The sequence below is a fragment of the Anomaloglossus baeobatrachus genome, chromosome 3, assembly GCF_048569485.1.
Source record: "Anomaloglossus baeobatrachus isolate aAnoBae1 chromosome 3, aAnoBae1.hap1, whole genome shotgun sequence".
In the NCBI taxonomy this organism is placed as follows: Eukaryota; Metazoa; Chordata; class Amphibia; order Anura; family Aromobatidae; genus Anomaloglossus; species Anomaloglossus baeobatrachus.
The window spans coordinates 10,081,334-10,105,304 of NC_134355.1; the positions used below are offsets into that span (position 1 = coordinate 10,081,334).

General features: G+C 48.8%; 1 protein-coding gene across 1 annotated transcript in view; it reads left to right on the top strand.

Annotated features, from left to right (window-relative positions):
- Window positions 1–23,971, top strand: part of ZFAND3 (zinc finger AN1-type containing 3) — a 245,594-nt gene that overhangs the window by 152,099 nt on the left and 69,524 nt on the right. Inside the window, exon 4 of the mRNA XM_075338982.1 lies at window positions 18,669–18,734. Within this exon, the coding sequence (XP_075195097.1) occupies window positions 18,669–18,734 (66 nt within the window). The remainder of the gene's footprint in view (window positions 1–18,668; window positions 18,735–23,971) is intronic.

Consider the following 23,971-nt stretch of genomic DNA (forward strand, 5'->3'; position numbering starts at 1 on the left):
CCTCGCCGTCCAGTGGATTGTGTGGGATTTCTGGGACTCTGAAAAGGACTATTACGTTGTGATCTGGCACTTTGGATTATCGGGAGGTGCCCCCGAATCTGTTTTATTTGGACTTGTCGTGTGCTGTTCCTGTATTCCTGTTAGTAAACCTGTTGGATCATCCTCGGCCTGTTGTCTCTCTTTGCTCTGATGTACACCCCGTCACAAACTGGTGGCAGCGGCGGGATCAGAGCAGAAGAAATGGAAGACAACAGCCAATCGACGTCTGAAACCAGAACCTCAGGATACAGGAACTGGACTGTGGCGAGTCTACAAACAAAGGCCCGTGAATTAGGTGTCGGCTACAAAGGACTCTCTAAGGAGCAACTAATTGAGGCATTGGAACACGCTTGCCTGCAAGATGGCACCGAGGAACAATTTCCACAGCAAGGGGAGCAAAGACGGGAGCCGGAGGTGAATACCCAAAAAAGTCAATGGGTTGTGTGGTACAAGGAAAAGATGGCACTGCTTGGAGATGAGGCCACCATAGAAGATAAGAGGGAGGCCATGCGTGGAGCTGAAGAGAAGGAGCGCAGGATGGAGGAGATGGCATTGCTGGATAAGCAGCTCGCTGTGGAAGCCGCGAGAGGTTCCAGACAGACTGTAACCCCAGCACCCATCATGAGGGAACTTCCCAGAGTGTCCCGCAAAGACTTCAAGCAGTTTAATGAGGCTGCTGGTGACATTGAGGGCTTCTTCCAGGACTTTGAGCATCAGTGTCGATTAATGGAAGTCCCAGAAAGGGAGCGCGTCCGGCATCTGGTTGGGCTCTTAGAGGGTGGAGCTGCTGCAGCCTATAGAGCTATGGACCCTCGGTGGAACTGTGAGTATGCGGATATTAAACAGACTATTCTAGAACATTATGCTGTAACGCCAGACACTTACAGGACTCAGTTCCGTACTCTAGCATGTGATGAGGAAGTGTCCTTCAAGATGTATGCCCACAAACTCAAACATCTGTGGCATCGTTGGTTGGAGGCAGAGGAGGCCTTAACCTTGGAGACCGTCCTCCAGGTCCTCCTAAAAGAGCAGTTTTACTTCAAGTGCCCCGCTGAGATCCGGGAATGGGTGCGTGAAAGGAGACCAGCCACTGTGGAGGAAGCTGCAGCTCTAGCTGATGAGGCTCTCACCATCAAGCCTCAGTGGAAAAAACTACTACCCAGTGAGAAAAAAAACACCAACCCCCCAACGCTGGTGGCCCCTGGTCCTTCTGGCCCCAATGTTCACCATCACCCTAGACCGTCAACTCATGGGGACCTTCGTGTGACTGTGCCTCGCATTACTCATGCCCCACCTTTGGGAATACGACGCGGAGGAAGAATCCCAGAGCGCAGATGTTATGGATGTGGGCAGCCTGGGCACATGCAATTCCAATGTCCAGGTGTTCGTAGACAGAACAGCTACAGACCGCCTTTGCCTGTTCATTACCTACAGACACCTTCACCAGGAGAAGAGCTGGATTCTGTGCCTGATGACTTGCCAAGTGACTCAGATATCCTGGCTCCCCTACCCGGAGTCTATGGGGTGCGAGCTCCAGCCACCTGTTCTTCTGATCTTCAGGACAAACATCTACAGGAGGTCGTGCTGGATGGCCAAAAAGTTGTTGGCTTCCGTGACACTGGGGCTTTCCTCACCATAGCCGATCCCCGAGTAATTCAACCACAAGCAATTCAAAAGGGACCAGGAATTGCCATTGAACTGGCAGGAGGTACCCAGAGATATATTCCAAGAGCGAGTGTGACCCTGGATTATGGCTTTGGGGCAAAACAATGTGTGGTCGGTGTGATGAGCGGCCTCCCTGCAGACGTTCTTCTAGGAAATGATGTGGGGAATCTTCATTGCCACTTTGTCGGTGCGGTAACCAGAAGTCAAGCCAAGAGAGCAGCCCATGTGGACGTGTACAACCCATCCATGGAACTGAGGCCACCAGAACTGCCATTACAGCCGGTGAGTGATTCTTCTTGTGGGGATAATATGAATGTTACTTGGGATAAAGTTCAGTTTAGACAAGAAGTAGAGACTGACCCCACCCTTGCTAGTTTTAGAACTCGGGCTGAAATAGGGCAGCTAGGGGAAAACGGAGAAAGAATTATCAGAGAAAATGGACTTCTGTATCGGGTTGCCAATGCCGACTCCCTAGATAAGCCCTGGACTTATAGCAAACAGCTGATTGTTCCTCAGAAGTACAGAATTCCCCTATTACACCTGGCTCATGACATTCCTACGGCTGGCCATCAAGGCAAAACCCGCACCGAGAGACGATTGACTCAAACTTTTTATTGGCCGGGGATTTCCCAAGCAGTGGCGCATTTCTGCCGAACTTGTGACATATGTCAGCGTAGAGGGCGACCCGGAGATCACCCAAAGGCACCCCTGCAACCGCTCCCTATAATAGAAGAACCCTTTCAAAGAGTAGCTGTTGATATCATTGGACCTCTGGCTAAACCAAGTAAATCTGGAAAGCAGTACATTCTCACTGTTGTGGACTACGCCACCCGATATCCAGAAGCCGTGGCCTTGTCAAGTATCTCTGCAGCCAAGGTGGCCGAGGCCTTGGTTATTATTTTTACCAGAGTAGGATTCCCCAGTGAGATCTTGTCGGACCAAGGCTCCCAGTTTATGTCAGAGTTGGTCCAGTGTCTGTGGCGCACCTGTGGAGTACGAGCGATCCGAACGACCCCGTATCATCCCCAAACAAATGGACTTTGTGAACGATTCAACGGCACTCTGAAGAATATGCTGAGGGCCTTCACGGACCGAGATTCAGACTGGGAGAAGTACCTACCCCATCTCTTGTTTGCCTATCGGGAAGTTCCCCAGGAGTCCACTGGGTTCTCCCCCTTTGAACTACTCTATGGAAGAAAGGTCCGAGGACCCTTAACCCTGCTCAAGGAATACTGGGAGGGGCAAGTTGAAGATACAGGAACCCCTGTTGTCCCTTATGTCCTAAAGCTGCGAGAAACCTTGGCCCAACTTGCTAGTTTTGCACAGAGTCATTTGCGTATGGCTCAAACCAGACAGAAGACGTGGTATGACCGTAACGCACGCTATCGGGAGTTTGTAGAAGGACAACAAGTCTTAATGATTGTTCCCCATCGGCAGAATAAACTGCAGACCACATGGGAGGGTCCCTTCCGGGTTCTCAGAAAACTGAATGATACCAATTACCTTCTTGCTTTAGATGATCAGGGGCTAAGGCAAAAGACTGTCCATGTGAATATGATTAAGGAGTACCATGACCGGAACATTCCAATGATAGCAAGCTGTCGGTTGGCTTCAGAAGATGGTCAAGAGGATGAGGACTCTCTACCTGATCTCGTGGAAGCAGCGAGAGCCCCATCCACTGTGGAACAGGTTCCCCTGGGAGATTACCTGGACTCCTTACAGAAAATCCAGATGCTGGAAGTGCTTCAACAGAGACGGGCTGCTTTCTCATCCCAACCAGGTCGAACCACCGTCACCCAACATCATGTGGACACTCAGGGCATCCGTCCCATACAACTGGCTCCTTACCGGGTACCTGAATCAGTTCGAAACACCATGCAGCACGAACTGGAGGAGATGTTACAGCTTGGGGTAATCCAGGCCTCCCATAGCCCTTGGGCCTCCCCTGTGGTGTTAGTACCCAAGAAGGATGGGAGTACTCGATTTTGTGTGGACTATCGGCGACTAAACGACCATACCGTCAGCGATCCTTACCCAATGCCTCGTATTGACGAACTTCTAGACCGACTGGCTGGGTCCCGATATGTCACTACCTTGGATCTCAGTAAGGGATACTGGCAGATCCCTCTAACGGATGAAGGGAGAGAACGGTCCGCTTTTATAACCCCCTTTGGTCTGTATGAATTTCTAAGCATGCCTTTTGGAATGAAAAATGCCCCGGCCACCTTCCAGAGAATGGTGGATCAGATCCTCCGGGGATGTGATGACTTTGCTTGTGCCTACTTGGATGATATCGCCGTCTTCAGCCACACATGGGAGGAACATCTGAATCAAGTAGCCATTATTTTGGACCTGATTCTTGCAGCCGGCCTAACTATTCGACCCGATAAATGCCAATTGGGGATGGGGGAAGTCCAGTACCTAGGACATAGAGTGGGAGGAGGGAAGCTCCGACCTGAGCCTGCCAAAATCCAGGCTATTAGAGACTGGCCTGTACCCCAAACTAAGAAACAAGTTATGGCTTTTCTGGGCACTGCCAGTTATTACCGAAAATTTGTTTCTCATTTCAGTACCGTGGCCAAGCCTCTTACCGACCTGACCAAGAAAACAATGCCCCGGCTGGTGATCTGGACTCCAGCCTGTGATGAGGCTTTTAACCGGCTGAAGGATGCTTTGATCTGCGATCCTGTCCTGGCTGCTCCAGACTACAAGAGGAGATTCATTGTGCAAACGGATGCCTCTGCTTATGGACTGGGAGCTGTCCTCAGCCAGGTGAATGCAGCGGGGGACGAGCACCCCATCGCCTATCTCAGCCGGAAACTGCTGGACCGAGAAGTGGCCTATGCAACTGTTGAGAAGGAATGTCTGGCTGTAGTGTGGGCCCTTAAGAAACTACGGCCGTATCTGTATGGACGGGAATTCACTGTGGTTACTGATCACAATCCCCTCACCTGGCTGACCAGAGTCTCTGGGGACAATGGACGCTTACTGCGATGGAGCCTGGCTCTGCAGCCCTATAACTTTACCATACAATATAGAAGGGGCAGCCAACACCAAAATGCAGATGGACTGTCCAGGCAAGAGGAGCCTTGAGTCCTGTCAGCCATGCCTGCGTGTACTTAACCAGCGACCTGTAGAGGTCCCTAGTACGTACACAAGTTGGGAGGGAAGGAATTGTCATGATGTATTTTACCTTCTCACTGTATTTGCTGTATACTATGTCAGGATGTGATGTCACTTTCCTTTGGTTGTACTTACTGAACACTTTGAAATGTCTTGGGATGTAAGTAACCATACCTTCCCCCCATCTCCTGTGTCTCTGGGCCCATAATGCAATTATCTCTTGTCCACACAGCCAGGGGAACTTCTCATTGTTTCGTAAGCAGTGGATAACGCCAACTACACAAACCTGTAGACATCTCGGAGCCAACCTTCTAGAATCTTCTAGTGGGCCCAACCATTGCATAGACCCCTACCCTTGAGGGGCGGGCCCACGAGCTCAAACAATTCACTCCTGTTTCTAAATGCAGTTGGGAGTTGAGTTTTTGAAGAGGAAGGGAGCGAGATCTGAATCTGCGGACAGACCTCGCCGTCCAGTGGATTGTGTGGGATTTCTGGGACTCTGAAAAGGACTATTACGTTGTGATCTGGCACTTTGGATTATCGGGAGGTGCCCCCGAATCTGTTTTATTTGGACTTGTCGTGTGCTGTTCCTGTATTCCTGTTAGTATACCTGTTGGATCATCCTCGGCCTGTTGTCTCTCTTTGCTCTGATGTACACCCCGTCACAGTAGTGCCCGCTCATCACTAGTTACCAGTACTGAGCACCTGAGCATGGTAGTGCCCACTCATCACTAGTTACCAGTACTGAGCACCCGAGCATGGTAGTGCCCGCTCATCACTAGTTACCAGTACTGAGCACCCGAGCATGGTAGTGCCTGCTCATCACATTACCAGTACTGAGCACCTGAGCATGGTAGTGCCCGCTCATCACTAGTTACCAGTTCTGAGCACCTGAGCATGGTAGTGCCTGCTCATCACTAGTTACCAGTACTGAGCACCCGAGCATGGTAGTGCCCGCTCATCACATTACCAGTACTGAGCACCTGAGCATGGTAGTGCCCGCTCATCACTAGTTACCAGTACTGAGCACCGGAGCATGGTAGTGCCCGCTCATCACTAGTTACCAGTTCTGAGCACCTGAGCATGGTAGTGCCTGCTCATCACTAGTTACCAGTACTGAGCACCCGAGCATGGTAGTGCCCGCTCATCACTAGTTACCAGTACTGAGCACCGGAGCATGGTAGTGCCCGCTCATCACTAGTTACCAGTTCTGAGCACCTGAGCATGGTAGTGCCCGTTCATCACTAGTTACCAGTACTGAGCACCTGAGCATGGTAGTGCCCGCTCATCACTAGTTACCAGTACTGAGCACCGGAGCATGGTAGTGCCCGCTCATCACTAGTTACCAGTACTGAGCACCCGAGCATGGTAGTGCCCGCTCATCACTAGTTACCAGTACTGAGCACCTGAGCATGGTAGTGCCCGCTCATCACTACTTACGAGTACTGAGCACCCGAGCATGGTAGTGCCTGCTCATCACTAGTTACCAGTACCGAGCACCCGAGCATGGTAGTGCCCGCTCATCACTAGTTACCAGTACCGAGCACCCGAGCATGGTAGTGCCCGCTCATCACTAGTTACCAGTACTGAGCACCCGAGCATGGTAGTGCCCGCTCATCACTAGTTACCAGTACCGAGCACCCGAGCATGGTAGTGCCCGCTCATCACTAGTTACCAGTACTGAGCACCCGAGCATGGTAGTGCCCGCTCATCACTAGTTACCAGTACCGAGCACCCGAGCATGGTAGTGCCCGCTCATCACTAGTAGCCACGTTTAGAAGTGTTTACGGCTCCTTTGTGGAAATATGGGTGATATTCCGGTAATAAGCTTCCTATTTGGGATGCAATAAATTACACACTTCTATAAGTGACAGCTTGAATGTAGGGTGTGTAAACTTCTTCATTCCGGCCTCATCCGCTGTGATACATGCCACCTAGGGAATATTCCCATTTCCACACGCGGTATTAATCTACAGCGCTGTAAATGGGCCGGGATGTGGGGAATCACCGGGTGATGTTACTTTCCCCGGGGGATGGGAATAGATATGTATTTTCTCAGAAAGACACAAATCCTGGAAGGATTCAGACCCAGAGATCTCCTCTGCAGAAGGATCTGCGAGTCTGGAGGTGTCTGCGCCCCACCGGTGCCTCGTATGGGGGGACACATATTGTGGAAAAGGTAAACCATTAACACTCCGCCGATGATGATGTTGATAATAGCAGAAATGTGACATCCTGTTTGGGAAGAGGTAATGCATCACTAATTAGCCCCCGGCGCCCGTAGCCTGAAATTAATGAGCTACTGTTATGTAAATGTCATGTTAATTAAGAGAAGTTTGAGAGACCAATAAATCTGCCGGAAATCTGCCGCTATCTGATGAGCGTCGTCACCTAATGCACAGCGCACCGCAGAACGGCCGAGACTTCCCAGACGGGCGATTGACAAATCCATTTTTCTTAAGTGATCTCATTAGTGAAGGAAACAGACGCCTGAAGACGCCAAGTGCCCAAAATGATCCCCCTCCAGTCACAGGTCCTGCGAGGACAACAAGTGCCGACCGGTGCCTCCATCACTGATACAACCGTCACCAGAGGACGGAGGACAATGTGTGCCGTCCTGAAACGCTGCACAGAATATACAAGAATATAACTACTATAATACTGTACTGCCCCTATGTACAAGAATATAACTACTATAATACTGCTCCTATGTACAAGAATATAACTACTATAATACTGCCCCTATGTACAAGAATATAACTACTATAATACTGCCCCCTATGTACAAGAATATAACTACTATAATACAGCCCCTATGTACAAGAATATAACTACTATAATAAGCCCCTATATACAAGAATATAACTACTATAATACTGCTCCTATGTACAAGAATATAACTACTATAATACTGCCCCTATGTACAAGAATATAACTACTATAATACTGCCCCTATGTACAAGAATATAACTACTATAATACTGCCCCTATGTACAAGAATATAACTACTATAATACTGCCCCTATATACAAGAATATAACTACTATAATACTGCCCCCTATGTACAAGAATATAACTACTATAATACTGCCCCTATATACAAGAATATAACTACTATAATACTGCTCCTATGTACAAGAATATAACTACTATAATACTGCTCCTATGTACAAGAATATAACTACTATAATACTGCTCCCTATGTACAAGAATATAACTACTATAATACTGCTCCTATGTACAGGAATATATCTACTATAATACTGCTCCTATGTACAAGAATATAACTACTATAATATTGTCCCCCAATGTACAAGAATATAACTACTATAATACTGCCCCCTATGTACAAGAATATAACTACTATAATACTGCCCCCTATGTACAAGAATATAACTACTATAATACTGCCCCCTATGTACAAGAATATAACTACTATAATACTGCCCCCTATGTACAAGAATATAACTACTATAATACTGCCCCTATGTACAAGAATATAACTACTATAATACAGCCCCTATGTACAAGAATATAACTACTATAATGCTGCCCCCTATGTCCAAGAATATAACTACTATAATACTGCCCCCTATGTACAAGAATATAACTACTATAATACTGCCCCCTATGTACAAGAATATAACTACTATAATACTGCCCCCTATGTACAAGAATATAACTACTATAATACTGCCCCCTATGTACAAGAATATAACTACTATAATACAGCCCCTATGTACAAGAATATAACTACTATAATGCTGCCCCCTATGTCCAAGAATATAACTACTATAATACAGCCCCTATGTACAAGAATATAACTACTATAATGCTGCCCCCTATGTCCAAGAATATAACTACTATAATACTGCCTCTATATACAAGAATATAACTACTATAATACTGCCCCTATGTACAAGAATATAACTACTATAATACTGCCCCCTATATACAAGAATATAACTACTATAATACTGCCCCTATGTACAAGAATATAACTACTATAATACTGCCCCTATATACAAGAATATAACTACTATAATACTGACCCAATGTACAAGAATATAACTACTATAATACTGACCCATATGTACAAGAATATAACTACTATAATACTGCCCCATATGTACAAGAATATAACTACTATAATACTGCCACTATGTACAAGAATATAACTACTATAATACTGCCCCTATATACAAGAATATAACTACTATAATACTGCCCCCTATATACAAGAATATAACTACTATAATACTGCCCCTATGTACAAGAATATAACTACTATAATACTGTCCCTATGTACAAGAATATACCTTCTATAATACTGCCCCTATATACAAGAATATAACTACTATAATACTGACCCAATGTACAAGAATATAACTACTATAATACTGCCCCCTATGTACAAGAATATAACTACTATAATACTGCCCCCTATGTACAAGAATATAACTACCATAACACTGCCCCTATGTACAAGAATATAACTACTAGAATACTGCCCCTATGTACAGGAATATAACTACTATAATACTGCCCTCTGTACAAGAATATAACTACTATAATACTGCCCTATATACAAGAATATAACTACTATAATACTGCCCCTATGTGCAAGAATATAACTACTATAATACTGCCCCTATGTACAAGAATATAACTACTATAATACTGTCCCCTATGTACAAGAATATAACTACTATAATACTGCCCCCTATGTACAAGAATATAACTACTATAATACTGCCCCTATGTACAAGAATATAACTACTATAATACTGCCCCTATGTACAAGAATATAACTACTATAATACTGCCCCCTATGTACAAGAATATAACTACTATAATACTGCCCTATATACAACAATATAACTACTATAATACTGTCCCCTATGTACAAGAATATAACTACTATAATACTGCCCCCTATGTACAAGAATATAACTACTATAATACTGCTCCTATGTACAAGAATATAACTACTATAATACTGCTCTATGTACAAGAATATAACTACTATAATACTGCCCCTATGTACAACAATATAACTACTATAATACTGTCCCCTATGTACAAGAATATAACTACTATAATACTGCCCCCTATGTACAAGAATATAACTACTATAATACTGCTCCTATGTACAAGAATATAACTACTATAATACTGCTCTATGTACAAGAATATAACTACTATAATACTGCCCCTATGTACAAGAATATAACTACTATAATACTGCCCCTATGTACAAGAATATAACTAATATAATACTGCCCCCTATGTACAAGAATATAACTACTATAATACTGCCCCTATATACAAGAATATAACTACTATAATACTGCCCCTATGTACAAGAATATAACTACTATAATACTGCCCCTATGTACAAGAATATAACTACTATAATACTGCCCCCTATGTACAAGAATATAACTACTATAATACTGCCCCTATGTACAGGAATATAACTACTATAATACTGCCCCCTATGTACAAGAATATAACTACTATAATACTGCCCCTATGTACAGGAATGTAACTGCTATAATACTGCCCCTTGTGTCTCCTAGCAGTGGTGTGAGCAGTTCGTATATTATGTCGTTAGTTACTTTCCGTACATTATTAGTGAATATTGCGGTGCTTGTGTGTTGGTGTTGGCGGTTCGTCTGTGTTTTCTTGTATCCTCTGAGCATTCTCCTTTTTGCACAGCTTCGCCTTGTTTTCGGACACTTTCTATTTTCTTATCGATCCTTTCTCTGCAGCTCTGTAGTTGCTCGTCCTTTATTAACCCTTCCCTTGCTGGCAGTGTTTTTGGCATGGTCCGGGGCAGCTCCGTCACCTCCAGGGTGCACGTTTCGTTGCTCTCGGTACAGCAGTGTTTTTGGCTGGGTCCGGGGCAGCTCCGTCACCTCCAGGGTGCACGTTTCGTTGCCCTCGGTACAGCAGTGTTTTTGGCTGCGTCCGGGGCAGCTCCGTCACCTCCAGGGTGCACGTTTCGTTGCTCTCGGTACAGCAGTGTTTTTGGCTGGGTCCAGGGCGGCTCCGTCACCTCCAGGGTGCACGTTTCGTTGCTCTTGGTACAGCAGTGTTTTTGGCTGGGTCCGGGGCGGCTCCTTCCCCTCCAGGGTGCACGTTTCATTGCTCTCGGTACAGCAGTGTTTTTGGCTGGGTCCGGGGCGGCTCCGTCACCTCCAGGGTGCATGTTTCGTTGCTCTCGGTACAGCAGTGTTTTTGGCTGTGTCCGGGGCGGCTCCTTCCCCTCCAGGGTGCATGTTTCGTTGCTCTCGGTACAGCAGTGTTTTTGGCTGGGTCCGGGGCGGCTCCGTCACCTCTAGGGTGCACGTTTCGTTGCTCTCGGTACAGCAGTGTTTTTGGCTGGGTCCGGGGCGGCTCCTTCCCCTCCAGGGTGCACGTTTCGGTGCTCTCTGTACAGCAGTTCTTTCTCGTTGTTTTTAGACTATTTTCGGCTTTGCTGTCAGTTTCGGAATCTTCCCTTGCTCCGGGGAATCTCGGCAGGGGCAGACGGGGTTATCGGCGCTGTATATTTTTGTCTACACGCTTCTCTATGTGAAGAGGTGGATGTAGAATGTTGTTTTTGCTGTTATTTACTGCTTTTGGTGGGGAATGATCCGGTGAAGGGCGTCCGTCTTGTGCTGTTTTCTCGGCAGTGAAGGAGTCGCTCTTGTGCCGGCGTTGTTAAACAGCGGCTTTAATTTGTCTCCCTGTTTGAAACGCCGTCCAATTATCAAAGCTGCAACACAGAAGCAGTTACCGGGGCTATCCATTTATCTTAACCCATCTGCAATAAAGAAAAAAAACCCATCCGTGCTTCACGGTTATGCAGTGAATACATTGAATTGGCCCGTTGGCTTAACAAGCTCTCCTGAGAGCGGCTACGTGACGAGGGAGCGATGGACGACTTGGATGTAGGCCAGCATTGATTTGCAGACCGGCTTAAAAATACAGAGGGGCGAAAAAAAAGCTGCCCGATTCCCAGAAGGCTTGAGTTTGTCTGTACGGTTGTTTTTTTCATAAGCTTTTAGCACTGAACCAGTCTATTAAATTCTCCGTCCCACCACATTCCACCCGCGAAGAGTTGACTAACCTTTCATCACTCCGTCATTGGGTGGCAATAAACATCTTCCTCCGACTATATCATTTGTAGCGCGTCGCACATTAAGAGTGGCAGGAAGCTATTTGTGGCAGGGGCGTCTTACTTAGGAGAGATGTTCCCGTGATCTATGGGCCATCTGAATGTCAGGATAAAAGGTTGGCGCACTAATGTAAAGTGGGTGACGAAGACGAGGCGTTAAATCACACAAGTGTCTGGGCCAGAAGATCTCCTCCATGTGACGCGCCGGCTGCGGAGATGTCTGCAGGACGATCCTGCGTGTGACTGGTGTCCTACTGTACAGAAGATGGCAAGCACTATTCACAGAAGTCAGCCATCTATGGTCCTCATACATGTATAGCACCCTACACCGACTGAGGTGGTGGAGCTGTCCATGGTCATTATACATGTATAGTACCCTACACTGGCTGACTGAGATGATGGGGCTGTCCATGGTCCTCATACATGTATAGCGCCCTACACCGACTGAGGTGGCAGAGCTGTCCATGGTCCTCATACATGTATAGTGCTCTACACTGGCTGACTGAGATGATGGGGCTGTCCATGGTCCTCATACATGTATAGCGCCCTACACCGACTGAGGTGGTAGAGCTATCCATGGTCCTTATACATGTATAGTAACCTACACTGGCTGATTGAGGTGGTGGAGCTGTCCATGGTCCTCATACATGTATAGTGCCCTACACTGGCTGAGGTGGCAGAGCTGTCCATGGTCCTCATACATGTATAGTGCCCTACACTGGCTGAGGTGGCAGAGCTGTCCATGGTCCTCATACATGTATAGTGCTCTACACTGGCTGATTGTGGTGGTGGAGCTGTCCATCGTCCTCATACATGTATAGTGCCCTACACCGACTGAGGTGGCAGAGCTGTCCATGGTCCTCATACATGTATAGTACCCTACACTGGCTGATTGAGGTGGTAGAGCTGTCCATGGTCCTTATACATGTATAGTAACCTGCACCGGCTGATTGAGGTGGTGGGGCTGTCCATTGTCCTCATACATGTGTTGTACCCTATTCCAGCTGATTGTGGTGGTGGAGCTGTCCATGGTCCTCATACATGTATAGTACCCTACACTGGCTGACTGAGATGATGGGGCTGTCTATGGTCCTCATCTATATATATAATTGCCTTAGTCTGTCTGTCTGTCTGTCTGTCTGTCTGTCTGTCTGTCTGTCTCCAAAATTGTGTCGTTACAGTGACAATTGTGTCGTTAGTGACAATTGTGTTGTTACAGTGACAACCAGCAGATTGGCCGCTGGGCTCGGCATGGCCCCGCCCCCCGCACGGATTGGCTGCTCGGCTCTGCCTGGCCCCGCCCCCGCATGGATTGGCCGCTCGCCCCGGCCCCCTGCACGCATTGGCCACTCGGCCAGGCCCCGCCCGCTCACGCATTGGATGCTCGCCCTGGCCCCGCACGCATTCCCCGAACTTACACGGAGACGCCCAACTCCCAGGTGACTGTTGCAGCCCCAGAAGCCCACACCGGCAAGACAAAGTGGAGAAAAGCCACTAGCTTACCCCGCCTCCTGACACATGTGTGCCGGAGCCGGCGTAGGCTGGTATCCATGGTACACATCGGGTAACTATAGAAACCGCTTTCCTTAGTTACCCAATGTGTACCATGGTTACCACCTTACCCCCGGCTCCTGGTACATGTGTGCTTGAGCTGGCGTACGCTGGTAACCATAGTACACATCGGGTAACTAAGCAAACCGCTTTGCATAGTTACCCGATTGTGTAACATGGTTAACAGTGTATGCCGGCTCCCTGCCCATTCAGATCGATGGTCTCCCACTGTCAAACACGCCGATGCGTGCTGCACAGCGGGAGACCAACGAGCAAAAAATGACCCATCATTATTCAAGACTTGCTGATTATATTATTATTCAATCTGCTAACCTACATACACATTCTAGACTACCCGATACGTTAGAATCGGGCCACTTTCTAGTACATGTATAGTACCCTACACTGGCTGACTGAGATGATGAAGCTGTCCATGGTCCTCATACATGTATAGTGCTCTACACCAACTGATTGAGGTGGTGGGCTGTCCATGGTCCTCATACATGTATAGTACCCTACACTGGCTGAGGTGGTGGAGCTGTCTATGGTCCTCATACATGTATAGTACCCTACACTGGCTGACTGAGATGATGAAGCGGTCCATGGTCCTCATACATGTATAGTGCTCTACACCAACTGATTGAGGTGGTGGAGCTGTCCATTGTCCTCACACATGTATAGTGCTCTACACTGGCTGATTGTGGTGGTGGAGCTGTCCATGGTCCTCATACATGTATAGTGCTCTACACTAGCTGATGGTGGTGGAGCTGTCCATGGTCCTCATACATGTATAGTACCCTACACTGGCTGATTGAGATGGTAGAGCTGTCCATGGTCCTCATACAGGTGTTGTACCTTATACCAGCTGATTGAGGTGGTGGAGCTGTCCAAGGTCCTCATACATGTTGTACCCTACACCGGCTGATTGAGGTGGCAGAGCTGTCCATGGTCCTCACATGTATTGTACCCTATACCAGCTGATTGAGGTGGTGGAGCTGTCCATGGTCCTCATACATGTATAGTACCCTACACTGGCTTATTGAGGTGATAGAGCTGTCCATGGTCCTCATACATGTATAGTACCCTACACCGACTGATTGAGGTGATAGAGCTGTCCATGGTCCTCATACATGTGTTGTACCCTATACCAGCTGATTGAGGTGGTGGAGCTGTGTGTGGTCCTCATACATGTATTGTATCCTACACCAGCTGATTGAGGTGGTGAGCTGTCCATGGTCCTCATACATGTATTGTATCCTACACCAGCTGATTGAGGTGGTGGAGCTGTCCATGGTCCTCAGACATGTGTTGTACCCTATACCAGCTGATTGAGGTGGTGGAGCTGTCCGTGGTCCTCAGACATGTGCTGTACCCTATACCAGCTGATTGAGGTGGTGGAGCGGTCTATGGTCCTCAGACATATGTTGTACCCTATACCAGCTGATTGAGGTGGTGGAGCTGTGTGTGGTCCTCATACATGTATTGTATCCTACACCAGCTGATTGAGGTGGTGGAGCTGTCCGTGGTCCTCATACATGTATTGTATCCTACACCAGCTGATTGAGGTGGTGGAGCTGTCCGTGGTCCTCATACATGTATTGTATCCTACACCAGCTGATTGAGGTGGTGGAGCTGTCCATGGTCCTCAGACATGTGTTGTACCCTATACCAGCTGATTGAGGTGGTGGAGCTGTCCGTGGTCATCATACATTAATTGTACCCTATGCCAGCTGATTGAGGTGGTGGAGCTGTCCGTGGTCCTCATACATGTATTGTATCCTATACCAGCTGATTGAGGTGGTGGAGCTGTCCGTGGTCCTCAGACATGTATTGTACCCTATACCAGCTGATTGAGGTGGTGGAGCTGTCCGTGGTCCTCAGACATGTATTGTACCCTATACCAGCTGATTGTGGTGGTGGAGCTGTCCATGGTCCTCAGACAAGTATTGTATCCTACACCAGCTGATTGAGGTGGTTGAGCTGTCCATGGTCCTCAGACATGTGTTGTACCCTATACCAGCTGATTGAGGTGGTGGAGCTGTCCGTGGTTCTCAGACATGTATTGTATCCTACACCAGCTGATTGAGGTGGTTGAGCTGTCCATGGTCCTCATACATTTATTGTCTCCTACGTTGGCTCATGTCCATGGTCTTCACAACAAAGTCCTGCAAGTGCCAGGACCAATTCTTGAAGAGGACTTATCAATTGTGTGGGGGCTTCTCATCCATGGAGGGGGCTCAATCACAATGGAACGGAGAAGGGCCCTACACATTTGAGGTGTCTGGTTCTGCGGCCACACACTTGGCTCTGCCTATCCCGGCCTCCTGCTATACAGTGTTCAAGCCTTGAACATCCATCCTCCCGTGGACAGCAGTGGGCATGGTGATCAGTGGTGTGGGGGTCTGGTTACTCGTGTTCTGTACGTGGTCTAAAGTCGGAGACCTTATAAGTGGAGTACGTAAGTTTGGACCCTGACACGTCGTTCCTATGCTGTATATAATCTATTTCGTGCACAGTTTCGGGTCGGTGCCGTCGTTCCCAGCGCTGCTCCTCAGTTTAGCTGCTGCTCTCATCCATGTTCTCTGGAGACAGAGCCTTGAAAAGCGCCATTAATTGGGCTCCTTAGGCCCCGAGCGGCCCCATTAATTAGCACAGAAATTGCCGGCGTCCCAGAGGCCGGGGCTGAAGAGAGGAGGAATCCAGGTAAGTTCATCGTGAGGGAAGCGTGAGCATTAATGATGAGGAGCGCCCGTCCTCCCGCCAGTGTCCCGCTCGCTCTCTCCCGCTCGCTCTCTCCCGCTCGCTCTCTCCCGCTCGCTCTCTCCCGCTCGCTCTCTCCCGCTGCTTCATTAGGCAATTTGCATTACAAATCTGGCATTTCTCTCATTTCAGGAACATTGGAGACCTGATAATCCTCTAGATTATTTAACGGCCGTCTCCGCTCCGACAAGTCGCTCCGGCGCCGGCTTCACTTTCTTCTACTTTTTATCTCTCGGCTGCGTTCAGATACATTTACTGCGCATGAAATGAGGAAGCGCTGAACTTCACGGATGAGTCCCCGTCTGTTTATAGATCTCCGGTTATAGAAAGGTTATTACGTGGAAAGCCACTTCTGAAGTCTATGTTAATGGAAAGTTCGGGAATTGCCTTGTGAACGATTGCCTGGATTATTCCAGCCGAAATGTAGCGAATAGTAACGTGTCCTAATATCCGAGCTGAAGTACGTGCCGGCGTGATCAAAGCTGCAGCGTAAAGCATGGCTCCACAGTCACCAACTGATTTGCTCTTTTAATGAGCATAGGATAGAGCTCAAAATACAATTTCACAACAGCTTTGTAGTGATGTAAGATCAGAGCTGCAGTGTAAAGTACTGTGGAGGACTGTGATGTATGATCAGAGCTGCAGTGTAAAGTACTGTGGAGGACTGTGATGTATGATCAGAGCTGCAGTGTAAAGTACTGTGGAGGACTGTGATGTATGATCAGAGCTGCAGTGTAAAGTACTGTGGAGGACTGTGATGTAAGATCAGAGCTGCAGTGTAAAGTACTGTGGAGGACTGTGATGTATGATCAGAGCTCAGTGTAAAGTACTGTGGAGGACTGTGATGTAAGATCAGAGCTGCAGTGTAAAGTACTGTGGAGGACTGTGATGTAAGATCAGAGCTGCAGTGTAAAGTACTGTGGAGGACTGTGATGTATGATCAGAGCTGCAGTGTAAAGTACTGTGGAGGACTGTGATGTAAGATCAGAGCTGCAGTGTAAAGTACTGTGGAGGACTGTGATGTAAGATCAGAGCTGCAGTGTAAAGTACTGGAGAGGGCTGAGATGTATGATCATTCTCTGAATAGTAAAGCAAAGCTACAGTTTAAAGCATGGAGGAGGGGCAGGGTAGCACCGTGCACCTCTGAAGCTCATGTTAGTGAAATGAGCCTCCTGCGGCCTGACTGCTGTGCCCACCTGCGGCCTGACTGCTGTGCCCACCTGCGGCCTGACTGCTGTGCCCACCTGCGGCCTGACTGCTGTGCCCACCTGCGGCCTGACTGCTGTGCCCACCTGCGGCCTGACTGCTGTGCCCACCCGCGGCCTGACTGCTGTGCCCACCTGCGGCCTGACTGCTGTGCCCACCTGCGGCCTGACTGCTGTGCCCACCTGCGGCCTGACTGCTGTGCCCACCTGCGGCCTGACTGCTGTGCCCACCTGCGGCCTGACTGCTGTGCCCACCTGCGGCCTGACTGCAGTGCCCCTTTCAGGCCAGACTCCTGCCCCCCCCTTCGGGCCCGACTGCTGCTCTCCCCCCTTCGGGCCGGACTGCTGCTCCCCCCCCCCTTCGGGCCGGACTGCTGCTCTCCCCTCCCCTTCGGGCCGGACTGCTGCTCTCCCCCCCCCCCCCTTCGGGCCGGACTGCTGCTCCCCCCCCCCTTCGGGCCGGACTGCTGCTCTCCCCTCCCCTTCGGGCCGGACTGCTGCTCTCCCCTCCCCTTCGGGCCGGACTGCTGCTCTCCCCTCCCCTTCGGGCCGGACTGCTGCTCTCCCCTCCCCTTCGGGCCGGACTGCTGCTCTCCCCCCCCCCCTTTGGGCCGGACTGCTGCTCACCCCCCCTCCCTTTGGGCTGGACCGCTGTCCCCCCCCCCTCCCTTTGGGCTGGACTGCTGCTCCCCCCCCCCTCCCTTTGGGCTGGACTGCTGCTCCCCCCCCCCTTTGGGCTGGACTGCTGCTCCCCCCCTTTGGGCCGGACTGCTGCTCCCCCCCCCCCTTTGGGCTGGACTGCTGCTCCTCTCCCCCCTTCGGGCCGGACTGCTGCTCTCCCCCCTTCGGGCCGGACTGCTGCTCTCCCCCCTTCGGGCCGGACTGCTGCTCTCCCCCCTTCGGGCCGGACTGCTGCTCTCCCCCCTTCGGGCCGGACTGCTGCTCTCCCCCCCCCCCCCTTTGGGATGGACTGCTGCTCCCCCCCCCTTTGGGCTGGACTGCTGCTCCCCCCCCCTTTGGGCTGGACTGCTGCTCCCCCCCCTTTGGGCTGGACTGCTGCTCCCCCCCTTTCGGGCCAGGATACGTCTGAGGCCAGGGATATTTTGGGTTGTTGCTATCTGAGCCGTTGCCTGCTGTGATTGTGCTGCTTTGTTTTCCAGGTGGGCCCTGCACAGATACCGCTCACGTCTCTCTAACCACACCAACCAAAAGATCCTGTGACACAGGTAAGAGCGCAGCTCTGGGGGGTGAATGCTTTTCCGGCGTGCACTGGCTTTGGCTCTGAATTGAACGCTCTGTTTATAAGACTCTTCAGTATTGTCATCGGGGACCGAATCCTGCGCACCGCCGCGTCCCCTGCATTAAATAGAACTGGTGCCGTCACGTTCACCGGCCTCTTCCCAAACACCGCGCTCCTGCGAAAGTGAATGCCGGGTCCCCAAGGCCGAGCGAGAATTGGAACAAGTACAGACAGAAAGGCGGAAAATGTGACACATCCCGAGAAACCGCCGCGCCTCACCGCCCCGCTGTGTGCAATGGAAAAAGCCTGAGTGTGAGCCCAGGAAATGCTGCACCTCTAAGCTGCAGTCCCATGTAACACCACCGATAACCCACAGAATCACCTGTACAAGCCACCTGCAGTCCCATGTAACACCACCGATAACACAGTGATATATCTCTGAGTACAGATAATGTAGTAGATGTCACCTGCAGTCCTATGTAACACCACAGATAACACAGTGATATCTCTGAGTACAGATAATGTAGTAGATGTCACCTGCAGTCCTATGTAACACCACCGATAACACACAGGATGGACCTGTACAAGCCACCTGCAGTCCCATGTAACACCACCGATAAAACACAATGACCTGTACATGTCACCTGCAGTCCTATGTAACACCACTGATAACACACAGAATCACCTGTACAAGCCACCTGCAGTCCTATGTAACACCAACGATAACACACAGGATGACCTGTACATGCCACATACAGTCCTATGTAACACAATCAATAGCACTCAGGACGACCTGTACATGTCACCTGCAGTCCTATGTAACACCACAGACCCACAGGACGACCTGTACATGTCACCTGCAGTCCTATGTAACACCACAGGTAACACAGTGATATCTCTCTGAGTACAGATAATGTAGTAATGTCACCTGCAGTCCTATGTAACACCACAGATAACACAGCGATATCTTTGAGTACAGATAATGTAGTAGATGTCACCTGCAGTCCTATGTAACACCACAGGTAACACAGTGATATCTCTGAGTACAGATAATGTAGTAGATGTCACCTGCAGTCCTATGTAACACCACAGGTAACACAGTGATATCTGAGTACAGATAATGTAGTAGAGGTCACCTGCAGTCCCATGTAACACCACAGATAACACAGTGATATCTCTGAGTACAGATAATGTAATAGCAGTCCTATGTAACCCCTGTAGATACGTGTTCCTGTAGGACACGCTTGTGTCCCCGTGCTCTCTGCTGGTCTCGGTGTCGCCGCCTCCTTTCTTCGTGGTTTCTCGCCCGGCGTTGGCGCTGACGTGATTGTAAATAGCAGTTATCGCCTCATCGGTGTCCAGCGGAGCGGAGCGGCAGCTCTGAAGCATGGAGGACTTAATGCCTCTCATCAGTGGGGTACGGCTGAGGAGGGGGCTGCTGCGGCTGATCTCACTGGCCACAGAGATGACAGCGCTCTCAGATACAGAGATCTATGCGGATGAGATGTTACAGCTTCATCTCAGTGTGATCCTCATCATCCTGCACCGATCACTGCTCCAGCCACAAACCCGAGCGTGACCCCCGAGCGTGACCCCCCCCCCCCGAGCGTGACACCCGAGCGTGACCCCCGAGCGTGACCCCGCACATCTGCAGGAGTGCTGCCCGCAGCAGGTGTATGCTCAGGACTGAGTGGCCGCACCTAGGAAATTGCTCCAGAACACGACGTTTTTCTCCCATATTTCTTTTTTTTTCTAAACACAAATTTTATTGCCGTTTTCAGAATCATTACAATATGTCTAACATTTGAACAAGAATAAATTCACCTTACCAATTTACCCACCCTTGTCTTAACCCACCCTCTTTTATTCCCACTTTATCCCCCCCAACATTTTTAATACGCTGAACACCAGGTATAAGTCGCGGAAGAGCACCCAGCTCCTCTATATTCTGATTCCCGTGTGAAGCCCTATTTCTCTGAAACCCTCGTCTCGCCCTACTGTCGTGTCTCTACGGCGTGTGTATTTTCAGCTTTCCCAATGTGCCTTGCAAGTCTCCCAGTAGATACCATTCCGTATTAGTGAAAGGAGATACCACTTTCCGTATTTCTGCAACTCCATACTGTTGTACTATAAGGCCCTGTGCGCACTTACCGGATTTTGCCGCTGATTTTCCGCGGTTTTGCTGCATGTTTCGCTGCAGAAAATGTCCATAACATCTCTGCAGTGAATCACCAGCAAATCCTATGGAGAAAAAAAATCCTGTGCGCACTGGGCGGAATTTGACAGCTGCGTGTTTTGCTGCAGGATTCCCGCAGCAAAAACAAGTGCATGTCACTTCTTTTCCGCACATCGCTGCGGGATTTCACTCCATTGACTCCAATGTTAATCATGAAATCCCGCAGGGAATAACGCAGGCAGCAAATTCTGTGCGGTTCACTGCGTTTTCCTGCGTTATTCCCTGCGGTATTTCGCGGTTTACCTCCAGTAATGTGCATCGCTGTCTGCGGTTTTGCAGGGAAGTGATGTCATTACAGGAAGAGGAAGCAAAGCAGAGAGTAAACACACACAGACACATCACAGACATAGAACACAGACACATAGAACACACATAGAAAGAAAACGGAAATATAGAAAAAAAAGCACGTGGGCTCCGCTGCATATTTACCTTCCAGCCGAGGAGAGGGGCAGGGTTAATGTCCCCCGCCTCACTCCCCTTCCCGCAGCCGAGAATATCAGCAGCAGCTGCCCCGGCACTGTCGCATACATTATGCGGCACTACCGGAGTGTCCTCGGCTCTTCTTGCCACCGTGTAGCAGTGGTGGCAAGGTAATACAAGGGGTTAATGATAGTGGGGGACCACCGCCATTAACTCCAGGCTTGATCATGGCAGCGTCTATGTGACAGCTGACATGATCAACCCGTAAGTAAAGTGAAAAAAACACAGACACCGAAAAATCCTTTATTTTAAATAAAACCAACAAGCCTCGTTCACCCTTTTATTAACCCCCCCCCAAACAAAGCTCCGGCGTAATCCACAGGTCCTGCGCTGCTTCCATCCAGCCGCGACTGTCACAGACACTGCGGAATGCAGCAGACAGCAGAGGTAATTACCGGTCATTTCCCACGGCCGGTAATGTGAACTCACTGCCGACCGTGGGAAATGCAGCGATCTGTCCTCTAGCTATCCCTCTATCTATCTGTCTATCTATCTATCCCTCTATCTATCTATCCCTCTATCTATCTATCCCTCTATCTATCTGTCTATCTATCTATCCCTCTATCTATTCTTCTGTCTATCTACTATCAGAATTAAATGTTTTTGTTTTTTTTTCTTCAATGTGCTTTATTGCATTGAATGCAATAAAGCACATCCCAACCCGCACGCGGCAAAACCGCGGCAATACCGCGAACAATACCGCGGTAAAACCGCAGCAAACCGCATGCGGTTTTCGGGTGCGGTTCCACGCGTTTTTTTACCGCGGGTGCAGTAATCTTTGAGAGGATGCGGAATTTTCTCAAGAAAATTCCATTTCCCAGTGCACACAGAGCCTAAATCTCTTCCATTTTTTAAAAAAGTTTCCCGTTAGTTTGTCCTTATTTCTTTCGGCTTCCAACTGTTCAATCTTGAGCAGCTTTTTAATCTGATTGACCACCTCGTCCTCTGATGGAGCAGATTCCTCGAGCCATCTGCGTAGTAGGGCCTTTTCCCTATCATAGCAATATTATGGAAGAGTCTTGGAATCGTGGTCCCTCGTGTATCTCCTCCTCCTTCCTTTTCTTTAGTCCTGTGGTGGAAAATCCATAACAATGGGTCTAGCTGCATTTCCACTTCGCATACTTTTTCTATAAGTGTCTTCATTTTTCCCCAAACTTTCTGACTTTCTGAGCACTGCCAAATCCCGTGGTATAAGTCCGTTTTCGGCTGCTTACATTTGGGGCAATGTTCTATTTTATTCATCGTCTGCTTGGTGGGGATGTTAAAACCATAAATTGCTCTGTGCATTAATCTAAACTGTGTGTCCCTCCAGCCCTCATTAATCACCTCCTTCCTCATCCTCATCCATCCCTGCCGTATCTTTTCCCCTGCCTCTGTATCTTTTAGTTGTCGTGCCCATGCTCCCCAGACCTGGTCCGAGTGCAGTGGTACCAGTGCTGTTCTCAGATCTTTGTACAGGGAGGAGATAGTAATCTCCTGTTTATCCTTCATTATAAACTGGTCCATTTCATTCATTACCTGTTCTTTTCTAACATCCCTCAATAGTCCCATTATTCCCTTTTCCACCTGTTTGTATTGTATGATTTGGAATGGGGAAAGCCCGTACCTGTTCACCATCTCCTCAAGGGTCAACCACCTATGTTCCGTTTCATGGAGCAGATCTTTCACCCCACCGATCCCCTTATTTCTCCATTCTAGAAATAGTTTGTTTTCCCTCCCTGCTGGGAATTCCGGAAAATTCCAGATATTTAGGTATTTGGAGACCCATATTTCTTTTACACAGGTTTATTTTCTGTGTGTATTGGAACAACACAAATAAAAACAGGAAAAATGCAAATTGGACAAAATTTCACACAAATCCCCAAAAATAGTCCGGACTCAATTGTTCTCTCCCTTGTCTTAACATTTGGTTCCTCGCCCTTTACCCTCTGGAATAAATCCCTTCCATCAGTCGCCTCCTGTCCCCGTCCACAGCTTCTTCATCCTCGCACCTGGAATCTCGGACTCTTCTGTATAAACATCTCCAGGTCTCTCATATCTGAAGGCATCTTCTTTCGTCTCTCTCTTCTCGTGTCTCTCTCTTCTCGTGTCTCTCTCTTCTCGTGTCTCTCTCTTCTCGTGTCTCTCTCTCTCTTCTCGTGTCTCTCTCTTCTCGTGTCTCTCTCTTCTCGTGTGTCTCTCGCTCTCTTTTCGTGTGTCTCTCGCTCTCTTTTCGTGTCTCTCTCGCTCTCTTTTCGTGTCTCTCTCGCTCTCTTTTCGTGTCTCTCTCTTCTCGTGTCTCTCTCTCGCTCTTCTCGTGTCTCTCTCTCGCTCTTCTCGTGTCTCTCTCTCGCTCTTCTCGTGTCTCTCTCTCGCTCTTCTCGTGTCTCTCTCTCGCTCTTCTCGTGTCTCTCTCTCGCTCTTCTCGTGTCTCTCTCGCTCTTCTCGTGTCTCTCTCGCTCTCTTCTCGTGTCTCTCTCGCTCTCTTCTCGTGTCTCTCTCGCTCTCTTCTCGTGTCTATCTCGCTC